The following is a 12,631-nucleotide window of genomic DNA, read 5'->3' as shown; positions in this document are numbered from 1 at the left end:
TTCTTGATATTCATAAACTTTTTTAGAAAAAATATCTTAACCCATGAATTTGAAAAATTGAAATCATAAGAAAGATTGGTTTTTCATCATAATTTTTGAATTTTGGGTGGGTTTTCATCATAATTTTTTGAATGTTGGGTGGCCTTAGCTACATAATGTGACAACATGAGGAAGTCCTAAGTTTTGACGATTTTTTCTTTGTAGTGATTTATGGTAATTCTAGGTTTGGTAGATTGTAGATAGATAGGATTTATTGCATCACAACTAAAACTTTGGATTATTTAAATCCGTGTGTGTTATAATTGAAATTTTTTTCCTTTGGTTTAATAATTGAAGTACTTTTTTTGGTAGAAATAATAATTGAAGCACGAGATCTCTGCACTCGTACACAGATTTAGATCTAATCATCAAGATCAAATTTTAATTCCTCCAAAATTTACCTACAAAGTTTGGATCTTGTCAAATATATTTGATTTTGTACCAAGGTTATGAATCTCACGAAACTGTTTCTTTAACAAAGAAAAATGCAATAAATAATGGTTTTCATCACATCAGTCATCTTGTCCTTCTTTTCCCTAGAATTGGTTTTGGCAAATACCGAGAGGAACAAATTATTTTGTCTTGGCCAATAAACAAGGAGGTGGGAATTGCCAAAATTAAAAAAGTAAAAATAAAAATAAAAAAGCGAGAATAATTTTATCCAGTTGGGTTACAGAGCCATGAGCAATTCCTGTCGGCTCAGCCAGAAGTCCTTGTCTAAGAAGAAATCTCAAATCATGGGAAGAAAATTATGTGATAAGATTTGGAAAACATAAAGTGTATCGGGGTTGTTTAGTTGGAGAATTCGTATCTCGATTTGAATTATAGTTTATGATTCGTTATAATATTTTCTCTCATAAAAAATATACGTAAATCGAAAATAGTTCTAATCTCATGATTCTAATCCATGAACCAATAGTTTAGTTAGTTTAAGAATTTAAAATTATAATTTAGAATTATTTTTAATTTATGTGTATTTTTTTATGAAAAAAATATTGTAGCGAGTCACGAATCATGACACGAGTTGAATTTTCATATCAAACACCCTAAAGAGTTCATGGATTAGAATCATAAGATTATAATTATTTTTTATTTACATGTATTTTTTGTGAAAAAAAACGACACGAGTTGAATTTTCATATCAAACACCCTAAAGAGTTCATGGATTAGGATCATAAGATTATAATTATTTTTTATTTACATGTATTTTTTGTGAAAAAAAATACTGTAGCGAACCATAAACTATGATTCGAATGAGGGTACGAATCCCCTTACTAAACACACCAAAGTTTAGATCTATTGTTTCTATTATTATTTTAGTGAATGTTATTGCAATGTCACATAAATTTAACAATTTTACAACATTAATAAAAAAATAAATATTTAAAATGCTTAAGTAATTAATGAGGTATCAAAATTAAATTAGTAGGACAAACAACATGATATGAAAATTAGACAATAAATTTAAACTCTTTTTCTATAGGATATAGTTAACATCATTTTTTTTAAAGAAAAAAAAAAGAAAAGAAAAGAAAGATGATCAGCTCGCATTCATTGTCCAATTGTTACAGCCCGTTTGGTTGGATGATTCGTTCTCTGATTTGAATCATGGTTCATAGTTCGCTACAGTATTTTTTTCTCACAAAAAATATACGTAAATCGAAAATAATTCTATTCTCATGGTTCTAATCCATGAACTAAACGGGTATGTGCCGGGACACGTGTCACTTTCCCACTAAACAAGCACACACTACATTCCATATGAGTAAATGCACCTAAAAATTCCAACAAAGTGTCCCAATTCCAAAGCCCAAAAAAAAAAAAAAAAAAAAAAAAAGAGATGTTTTTCCCATTTATATATACCCAACACTCCAAATCTGGATCAAACCCCTCTCATCTCTCTCACCCTTTTCATCTTTCCTTGTGCCTCTGAGTTTTTCAGTTTTGTACTTGTGGTGGGAGGGGTTGCTGTTGTGTAGCAAATGGCCATGGCCAAGTTTTTTGCTTTCATGATCTTGGCACTCATCGCCATTTCCATGCTCCAAACCACGGTAAAAAAAAAATAAAAAATTTCTTCTTCTTCATCATCTGATCTCACTTTTTTTTTCTTTATGTAGAGAAAATAACATAGTTTGAGATAAAAGATATGTTGTACATTGTCTAGTGCTCTATGATTTTTGACGTTTTTACATGTCATTGTCTATGATTTTAACAGGTCATGGCATCTCACGGGCGTGGAGGTCATCACAACAACAACAGAGTAAGATCTCTCTCTCTCTCTCTCTCTCTCTCGTTGAGGCTAAGACAGAGTGAAATTTTTGGTAAATGAAAGTTAAAGATGTAGTTTTAGTACCACATTCATATTTCATTTTATAACTCAGCCGATCTTTTGATTTCAGGGAAACTATGGAGAAGGGAGTCTCAAGAGCTTCCGTAAGGATTTTCCTCCTTTTTTTTTTTTTTTCCTTCTAACTCAATTTTCTTTGACATTTTTTTCCTAATTTTTTATTTATGAAATTTAACCGAGAATTAAAGACACGTTTATTTCACCCATTTAAATTTTATTATAGTAAAAAATTATTAAAATCAGACGCATCGAATTATTTTATTATAATAAAATATTATTACATTCAGTTATATTTTAACTCAAATTAAACCGGCTCAAAACAGTGTAAAAAGCATTTTAAGATGCCTCTGGGTCCACAATATCACACGTGTTTACTGCCGCAATTACCGCGAGTGGGCCTCTTATTAATCAAGTAGCATATCATAATTAATTAAAAAAATTGTTTAAGACTCAACTACTGTTAAGCTACATAAAACATAATTCGTCTGCGGGATTGCGGGATACGTTTGTTTTCTGTATTTATTTTTTATTATAAATTATTATTCTGAATCATGATTCATAATTTTTTTATAATATTTTTTTTTTTATAAAAAATATACATAAAATAAAAATAAATTTAAATTATAATTTTAAATATATGAACAAAATGGTAATTTGTGTGGATGGTAATCGTGGTCTATGATATTGTTCGCGGTAAAACTTGCTAAAGCCAAAAGAAAAGGAATTCACACGTGTTTACTGCCGCAATTACCGCGAGTGGGCCTCTTATTAATCAAGTAGCATATCATAATTAATTAAAAAAATTGTTTAAGACACAACTACTGTTAAGCTACATAAAACATAATTCGTCTGCGGGATTGCGGGATACGTTTATTTTCTGTATTTATTTTTTATTATGAATTATTATTCTGAATCATGATTCATAATTTTTTTATAATATTTTTTTTTATAAAAAATACATATAAAATAAAAATAAATTTAAATTATAATTTTAAATACATAAACAAAATGGTAATTTGTGTGGATGGTAATCGTGGTCTATGATATTGTTCGCGGTAAAACTTGCTAAAGCCAAAAGTAAAGGAATTTTCTGTTTACTTATCTAAGATGGGTTTGACTGAGGTCAGTCAAAGTTCATTGAAAAGCTCAAGGCTTTGACCAACCACTAGAAAAAGCAAAAAATGGTTTTTTGATGATTTCAACACGGCGAGATTCTGATGTTGTTTTTGTTGTATCTTTATTGATGTGACTGAAATGACCAGAATGCCCATCTCAATGCACAAGGAGGTGCAGCAAGACCCAGTACCACAAGCCTTGCATGTTCTTCTGCCAGAAGTGCTGCAAGAAATGCCTCTGCGTGCCCCCGGGGTATTATGGTAATAAGGCCGTGTGCCCTTGCTACAACAACTGGAAGACCAAGGAAGGAGGACCAAAATGCCCTTGAGCTTACCAAATCAAATCCCATTTTCCCTTTTTTGTGTTCCTTTTCCTTTTGTCTTACTTCCTAAATCAGTCTGTTGTCTCTAAATATTAAAGCGTACTATTAGTGAGATGCGGTTAATACTGCTGACTACTACTATATCTATGTATTATCCCTGGCTTGAGTTTTTTGTTCCTTAATTTGGCCTCTTCAAAAAGGGCTCGGAAGAAGTGTTTTGTCACACCTTAAGAAGTCACTCCTTTAGGATTTCCTCCTAAATGAGAGTGGCTAATTAATCTATATTGTAATCCATGAAATTAATGGCTTTTACTACTAATGGGCATCCAAGCTCTTTCTACTAGTACATTTCTATCTTTCTCTCACTTATTTGGATTGTGAATTCAGGTCTCGTTCACTTCACATTTCACGTTAAGATGTGATATTTTTTTAGAGTTTTTTACCGTAGTAAAAAAAGTTATATGTGATATTTTTTGATAGTTTTTTACTGTAAAAATTTAAAATTAAAAATTTAAATCAGTGAAATGAACGAGACTATAAATCTAACACTATTACTTATTACTTACGGGTAATCAGAGCGGACATAAAATGAAATCAAAACGACATACTTAATGAGTGTTTTCCAAACTTTATTAGTAATGGAGGGCAGAGTCAGCAATTATAAGTTTGTACTGTTTTTAAATACTTAAAATAAAATAAAACTGTATTATAAGCAAACTATAAGACGAAAGCCAGTATGGCTTCGAGAAGCAATCAATTATAAAAATTAGTAATTATAGCTCTAGAGTTAAGATGGGCAGCACAAAAGAAGGATTTAGAAGATAAGAAAAGTGTAACGGTAATAATTATTTTTAAAGTTTAAGTTATAAAAATTGAATTATAAAAAAAGTCTTTTTTTGAACATTTGTAGTAGAAATTATTTAGGCCAAGCGAATTTGAGTTTTTAATTTGAATTGAGATGTAACATTTTTTAAAAAATTTTAATTATAACAGAAAAAATTAGATATAATATTTTTTTTTGAGAATTTTTAACTGTAAAAATTTAAAATTAAAAACTCGAATAATGAAATGAATGATATCTTATTTTACATAATTTTTAAATCTTACCTAATTTTGATTAGATCTGATATTGACCCTACAGAAAAATTCCCTTCAAAAATACAAAACAAAGATCTGGCGCTCACATGCTAAGCACTCGAACCAATTATAGATTAGATTAGCCTTTATATGTTTTGAGTAGCGCTTTTCAGCGCCCTGGGGGCTTGGTGGGGACCTATTGTCTGGTTGGTTTAGCTCGGCGGTGGAGGGATTTGTGGAGTCTGATATTGTGCTTTACAACTTCACTCCTTTTCATGTTTTGACATGAGAAGCTTTTTCGAAGTTTGAGCACACTCTACTTGTCATTTTAATGGGGCTCCTTATGCCTCAATTCTAAGATTGGACATTAAAGAATGAACACCTGTAACTTATAACCAGCAATTTTCCACGAAAAAGGTAGGAAAAGAATGAAAGAAAAGAAAGAAAACCCATGGAATCGACCGCTGTCTAATTCTAATCATGCAATCAGGTGAACGTGTTTCTCTTCATCTTCATCAATGTGGGCAGTGGGGTCCTCTCTCTTGATGATAAAAAGGTTCTTAGCATTAGCATTTGCATTTGCATGCCGATGTGAATTTTCAATCCACATTGCAAATGGGGCCCTGAAAAGTGAAGTAGATTGATGCATAAGGCCCGCTCCTTTTGGTTGGGCCAGTTTTGGAATCCATCCATTTTTATTTTATCCAATAAATGGTGTTAAAGAAGATAAATACAATCTTAAAAAATGTACGTGTTTTCTTTACTGATTCGAATTTTTAATTTAAGTTGAGATGTGATTTTATATGAGAGTTTTTTTACTGTAATAAAAAAATTAGATGTAAATATTTTTGAAAATTTTTTACAGTAATAAAATTCAAATTCTAAATTCAAATCGATCAAATGACCGGGGCTGGGTAGGAGGCAAAAGCCACAAGGTCACTCCTGTGGCATATATCTATTTCATATAATTTGATGTAATGTATCCTTTAGTGGGCCTCATAAGGCCAATTACGGCCCTCTTGAATTTGTGGGCCTATGCCCGACTGATTGGCTATGGAGCATAGATGTGAAATTCAACGAGAATAATTGTACATTAGGTCTAACACTTTTTTTTTGAAGTGTTTAAAGTGGAATTAATCACTCTTGGCACTTTCATTTATAATCTCACGTATTTCCATTTAAGTATTCCATAATAACTCTTTAAAAATGGGTTTCTCTAATTTTTCCCACCGCAGTGTGACAAACAAAACTCATTATAAAAGCATGATTTTGGACAGAGTAACACTAGCTAGGTGTAGTAATTATTTTGCTAACTTCCAACTCTTTAATATCAGTGATAAGTAAGTTGTCGTATGATAATTTTTACAAACTCTTATACTAAACAAAAAGAATGACAAATAACTTACCAAGTAAATTCATATTAAAAAGTTAGTATACCGAACATTATTGTTTAAGATTTATGCAGATATTACCGATAATACCACACGGATCAAATCATAATACTATGTCAAAAAACGTTCATATCATAACAAAAATTACAACTCCAACGCTTTTAATTAAAAACCGAAATAGTCTCAAGCTTCCAAACGACAACGAAATACAAAGTACTGCATAAGTTTACTTAAAAAATAATAATAATATAAAAAAAAGGATATAATCAAGGAAACGACAAAAGTTTCTAGCGTCCACATATTCTTCTGTCCGATATCTCCTTGTGTTCTGCTTCCTCGTTGTGATTTGCTTCTTATTGGCAGAGTGAAAAGACCAGTCTCTCCTCCCTTCATCAAGTAGTGGACGCCCTTCCTTTCTTTCAGGAACACATGAAGCTGTCAACTTTCAATAGAATTGTATGAAGTAAGAAAGAATACATAGAAGAACCAAAAAAAAAAAAAAAAAAAATTCATACTTAGGAATATAACGTTGCATGGAGAAGAAAACAAAACCATTATGATTCCGTTTATTTCACCGATTTGAGTTTAGAATTTGAGTTTTGCTTCAGTAAAAAAACTCTCAGAAACAGTCACATCTAATTTTTTTACTACAGTAAAAAACTCTCACATAAAATTACATCTCAACTCGAACTAAAAACTCAAATTAGCGAACTAAACGGACCCTATATAATAATATGATTTCACCAGGGCACTTACCAAACGGGATTTGTTAATGGCCTAGGTTCCATTTTGGAGTTGAAGTACATTAATCCAGCAAGTTCGAGACCCAGCAGAACGATATATATTCCACAGCACTACAAGACAAGTGAACATGATCAGCAAATTAATGATAGTTTAGCAGCATTACTAATCTTATAAGTAGAGGTTTCATTTGATATATCATCAATTAGCTAGGTAAAATCTATGTAATGTTAATATTGCACGCGCTCAGAAAAAATTCTATCAGAATGCGAATTGAAGCAATTTTGTCCTTTGGGCGAGTGCACGAAAGAGTCATTTCAAACAATAAATATTATTTGATTTTAAAGAGGGAGTTTCTCTGGTAGACTAGTTCTATTGGCAGTGTCAGTTTTTAACCGTTAAATTAAATCAAAATCACGTTATATTGAACAAGTATGCAGAACAAACAATTTATGATACAGACTAATAGCTGAAAATAAAGAACTACTGGTGATTTATTTTTTCTACTGCTATCAGAGAAGCTGCCTTTTAAAGACAAGCTGAGAAATCCCGATATATCAAGATAATCAAAAACTTTAAAAAAACTAACTAACAGCCGTGGTACAAGAATAATTGATACTATGATAAAAAATAAAAAAATGAGTGTCAGAATAAAGCATGAGGGTTACAATTACAAGTAGTCTAATTGCTTGGTAATTAAAGAGCACGCCAAAAAAAAAAGAAAAAGTAGAGCGATGATTTAGAATAGAGAAAGAGGATATCTGTATTTACTAAATTTGAAATATTAAAAATTTAAAAAAAAGAAAAAAATTTTTATTCCAAAATGTTTTGATATATAAGATGAACCAAATGTATTCCGAGTCATAATTCTAATCATGATATTAGATCTAACCAACCTTAAAAACGGCTTACTTATTAGAGAGTGAATATCATTCAGATTTTAATGTTGACAAGATTATGAAACGAGCTAGTCGGGACAAATAGATATTGTGCGTTATTGTGTTAATTATATTGTACACGACTTACGATGATAGTTCCCTTGCCGCATGCTGCCTTAGCCCGGCCTTCTTCATCGTTAGAATCATCAATAACGAGGAGTGCCTCTCTTGCTTCATTCCTCGGAGGCATAGGCACCATTCCCCTAGCTCCACCTCCAGGAACATCCCAATTGACAGCACTGCAACACAAACAATTAACACCATATATATCAATGTTTTGTTCATTTCTCCGATTCGAGTTTTCAGTTCTAAGTTTTTACAGTTAAAAGCTCTAAAAAAATGTCACATTTAACTTTTTTTACTACAGTTAAAAACTCTTAAAAAATGTCACATCTAAACTTGAATCCGCGAAGCGAACGAGGCTCAAAACACGCATAAGAAATTAAAGATCAAACATATGCAAAATTATGCAAGTATATTTTTACAACTGAAAGAGAGGTTATTAGACTTTGCCTGGTACTACTCATGGAGATCCTATGTTCCGGTTGAGTGCCTTGGGGCAGCGAAGGAGCTGGTGGCGTCACGACATAGTCAGGAGCAAAAGGCTACATATTATATATATATATACATACATATATATATATGAAAGAAATAGCAAGATTAGAAATCATTATGGTAGTGAATTAGTAATGAAATCATGAAATGTACACTGGATGTTGGTTTAGCTAGATAGCCTTTTTACTGACGGAGCAACTTAAAAATCCGTTTGGTCCCTATGTTCAACAAGTTTAGATATAAAAATTTAAAATTTTGTGATAGAAAACACTGAAATAAAAAAAAAAAATCATGATGTGAACCAACTAGCTATAAATTAACGTGGGTGGGTATATGTTTCTACTGAAAAATTCAAGCTTAACTGAGTGTATCTAGAGAGACACTACAACATATACCTTGTTGCATATCTCACAAGTGATATTCTTTTTTTCATCACACCATTTCTGAACGCAAGCCCTATGCGCATACTGAAAGCCAAAACATATATACCAGATAAAAATATATAAGGTCAAACATTCGAGCATGAAAAAATTTAATTGAAGAAATTAAAAATGATCCGTTATCTTAGAAAATAAAGGGATTAGTATGTTAAAGGACAAATAATGAGCTTTGCAACATAATACAGTTTGTCCAATTATAAACATTTAGGCATTTTCTACGTCGCTCGTTGTTTGTTGTTTCTTGTTCTGTAATTGCAAAGTAATGATTTAAAAAATAAATAATAAAATTATGAAAATGTTACTTAGGAGAAATCTGATATTCGTTATTTTCACTTTCAAGAATAAAAAAACATAACAAACAAAAACCAAGTATTACCAAACAAGACCTTAAATTTAAATAAAAAAACTGGTCAAACATACATATAAACAGCAAAAGTAAGTAATATGCTGAAATTATATATATATATATATATGTGTGTGTGTGTGTGTGTGTGTGTGTGTGTATTTTATGTAAGTATGTATGCATACCTTCAGAGATCCAAGACAAGCGCAAGGAACCTCCATCTTGATCATGAAGTCCTCCTCCTGGCAAATCCTGCACTCGATGATGTCAATTGGGACTTCCATTTCACAGTAGTCCCCTAATTTCTCCATTCTCAACCTATTAATTTAGAAAAAACAAAATATATATGAACATTAGAGAGTTAATTTGGATTTTATTAATTAATAATTCTGGCAAATGCAGTATATATATTTATGTATATATAAGCCATGCAATTAATCTTCAAATCCTTATTTTTTCCCTTACTCATCTGCAAAAAGAGTCCATTTCATGAAAGCAATTAAAAAGGAGAATATTTCACAAGAAAAAAAAAAGAAGAAGAAAAGGTTAATGAACTCTAGAAAGAATTAATTTATATCATCATCACCGTTATATCAATGCTCATGAAATGACACAAGAGATAGAAGTATAAGATCTTATCTTATGTTATATATACAGATTGGATATGAAAAATTGATGATGCAGATTTAAAATCTACCGCCAAAAGACAATTATGCATATTAGTGTTCTTCTTATGCATTGCAAAAAATAAAAAATAAAAAAAGTGTAGAGCTCTCCATTTGAACAGTTTCATCGAGCTAATGACAAAATAAAAACAAAAACGACATAAAATCCGGCATTTATGTCCAAATGGACAACAAAGCATAAGGAAATCATCATCTACAAAACAATCCAATAGAACACTCTTTAACGGACAAGAAAAATAATTAAAAAAAAGGGTAGAAAATGAAGAACAAAAAAAAAAATCCAACATTTGAAAAACAAATGTATAAAAACAACAGCAAAATTCTAACACTCTATATAGCTTGCTTTATATATATGAACAAATATAAAGCATAAGATATCAAGAAACTACGATATTGAATCGAAAAAAAGTAGCTATAAAAATTATTTTAAAAAAAAATCAAAATTTACCAGCAGAGAGAGAGAGAGAGAGAGAGAGAGAGAGAGAGAGAGAGAGGATTTTGAAAGAGTAGAACTAACTCTAGCTTTGACTCTCTGGGGTGAGGGTCATTGCATGGAAAATACTCGTAATATATAGGCTCGAGGGAGGCTCGGGTTCGGAGTAACCGAAGCTGACACCGAGCCCGAACCAGAAGGGGTGGTCAGGGTCCGGAGGGTCCAGTTGGCGAAGGAAGGATTTGTGTAAAACGCATGGTTTGTGTGAGATTGTACGTGATAGCACCAAAAGAAAAGAAAAATCAGGTTAATCTGGCATTATTAGTTATTATGGCTTTTTATTTAATGCTCATGATTTGTTACTTCTTTTGTTGTTTTCTGGGGTTTTTCCCCCTCTCTTTGACGGTTATAAAACCTTGGATTTATCTTGCCATAACTTGCATCGAGAGATTCCTCCTCTTTCCTCTCCTTATTTTACTATTAAGTCTTTTTGGTCTTATTTATTTCACAACTCAAGTCACAATTTAAGTTTTATTACTACAGTATTTTTTTTCACAAAAATTTAAATTTAACTTTTTTATTACAGTGTTTTTATCTCACAAACACAATTCAAATCATAACTCAAGTTACGACTTGAGTTGTGAAATGAACATATCTTTTTTTTCCTCCTCAGCAGAAAAGGAAAAATATCTTTATGGCTGTGCACTTAAGGCACTTTGCATTTGCTAATTAAGAGGATGAGGTTTTCTACCTTTAATGTTTTCTGATTTTTTTTTTCCCTTGAGGGGTTGAAGATTTTTTATTTACATGTCGATTTTTTTATGGATTAATTTACATGTCCATGTACAAAACTTTCACGTGGAAAAAATGTCGAAAAAGATTTGATTGATGATTAAAATCTTGGCTTAATTAATAAAATTCAAAGGGGAGTAGAAGACCAACCATGCTTACTCACCCCGGAATAATAGAAAAAAAAATTTACTAAATGAAGAAATGCACTTGGTCATAGACTCGCAGTAACATTATATATTGTTGATTGAAGAGGAAAAAAAAGTAAAAAAGTAAGCACGGACATTTATATAAAGTTAAAACTCGAATTTAATCCCACAGCAATTTTGTTTTAAGTTAAGATTAACAAGCAATTGAGTTCGTTGTAGTTGTAATCGACATTAATTTGTTATATTTTAAGACTAACTAACAACCACGCTGCTTTTCTAGAATTAAGATAGTAAGCGGCAAAGTTGGAATATGCGCACGATACAGTTAATTGCAACGCATGAATTTTTTTTTTTTTTTTCACTTGTATAAGTACTGTCGTTAGGGTTTTTGTTGTGATGAATAGTTTGGCATATTTTAAGATTAGTAAATTTTTTCGTCATTAAATCATGTTAATAAAAAACTTGTCGCTTCTAAAACAACGAGATAAATTATATTATTTTTTTAGGATTGAAATATGTATCGACAATAACATTATAATTATGGAAGACAACAAATCCAGTGTATGGCATTATTAATGGTCCCCAAAAATATCTTTTCACGTGTAATAAGTATCATTAGGGTTTTCTCGATGGTAAAAAAATTTAGCATGTATGGAGTAACAAATAATTTTGACGTTAAATAATGCTCATAAAACATCTGTCGTAGTTAGTAAAAGAGAATAGCAAGGTTGGGTAACGTTAACGGAAATATTTGTCGTCTTTTAAAATAACGAGATACGTTTGTTGTCCTTTTATGGTTAACATATCAACAATATTGGTTGTAATTAAGTAAGGCGACAAAGTTGGAGCGTCTGATAAATTAACAATAACAAAAACTGTTTTGTTTTGTTTTTTTGTTTTGTTTTGTTTTTTTGTTTTTCCTAACGTACGTGTATGAGTATCATTAGGGTTTTCTTTTCGACAAACAAATTTTCTATGCATTTGTGGATTGATAAACAATTTTGTCACCATTTGTTGCTAATGAAAAATTTGTCGTAATTAGGAAGGAAAACAAAAGTTGAGACGAGAAGTACACATATATTAATCATTGTGTAATCGTAGAAATTGACAATTTTAATTTAATAATTAAACTTTTTTCAATAATTTTAGTAATTAAACTTAATTGTCATTGTTATACAACAAAAGCAAAGAAATGGTTTGGAAAAATGATATGTAACAACAGTTCACAAATTGAGTATCAAAAAATCTAATTCAGAATAATTTAA

At 30.9% G+C, this 12,631-nt stretch overlaps 1 protein-coding gene across 1 annotated transcript; it reads left to right on the top strand.

The window, feature by feature from the left end:
* The first annotated feature begins 1,909 nt into the window (after window positions 1-1,909).
* LOC112092713 (gibberellin-regulated protein 4-like) lies at window positions 1,910-4,167 on the top strand. The gene is made up of 4 exons (XM_024169563.1): window positions 1,910-2,090; window positions 2,255-2,299; window positions 2,439-2,472; window positions 3,649-4,167. Exons 1-4 carry the CDS (start codon window positions 2,022-2,024, stop codon window positions 3,828-3,830), a joined length of 330 nt encoding a protein of 109 aa, XP_024025331.1. The 5' UTR covers window positions 1,910-2,021; the 3' UTR covers window positions 3,831-4,167.
* The last annotated feature ends 8,464 nt before the right edge of the window (window positions 4,168-12,631 follow it).

Source organism: Morus notabilis, unplaced genomic scaffold (assembly GCF_000414095.1).
Source record: "Morus notabilis unplaced genomic scaffold, ASM41409v2 Scaffold897, whole genome shotgun sequence".
In the NCBI taxonomy this organism is placed as follows: Eukaryota; Viridiplantae; Streptophyta; class Magnoliopsida; order Rosales; family Moraceae; genus Morus; species Morus notabilis.
Note: the sequence above shows the minus strand (reverse complement) of the source record. Positions and strands in the feature narration are given on the sequence as shown.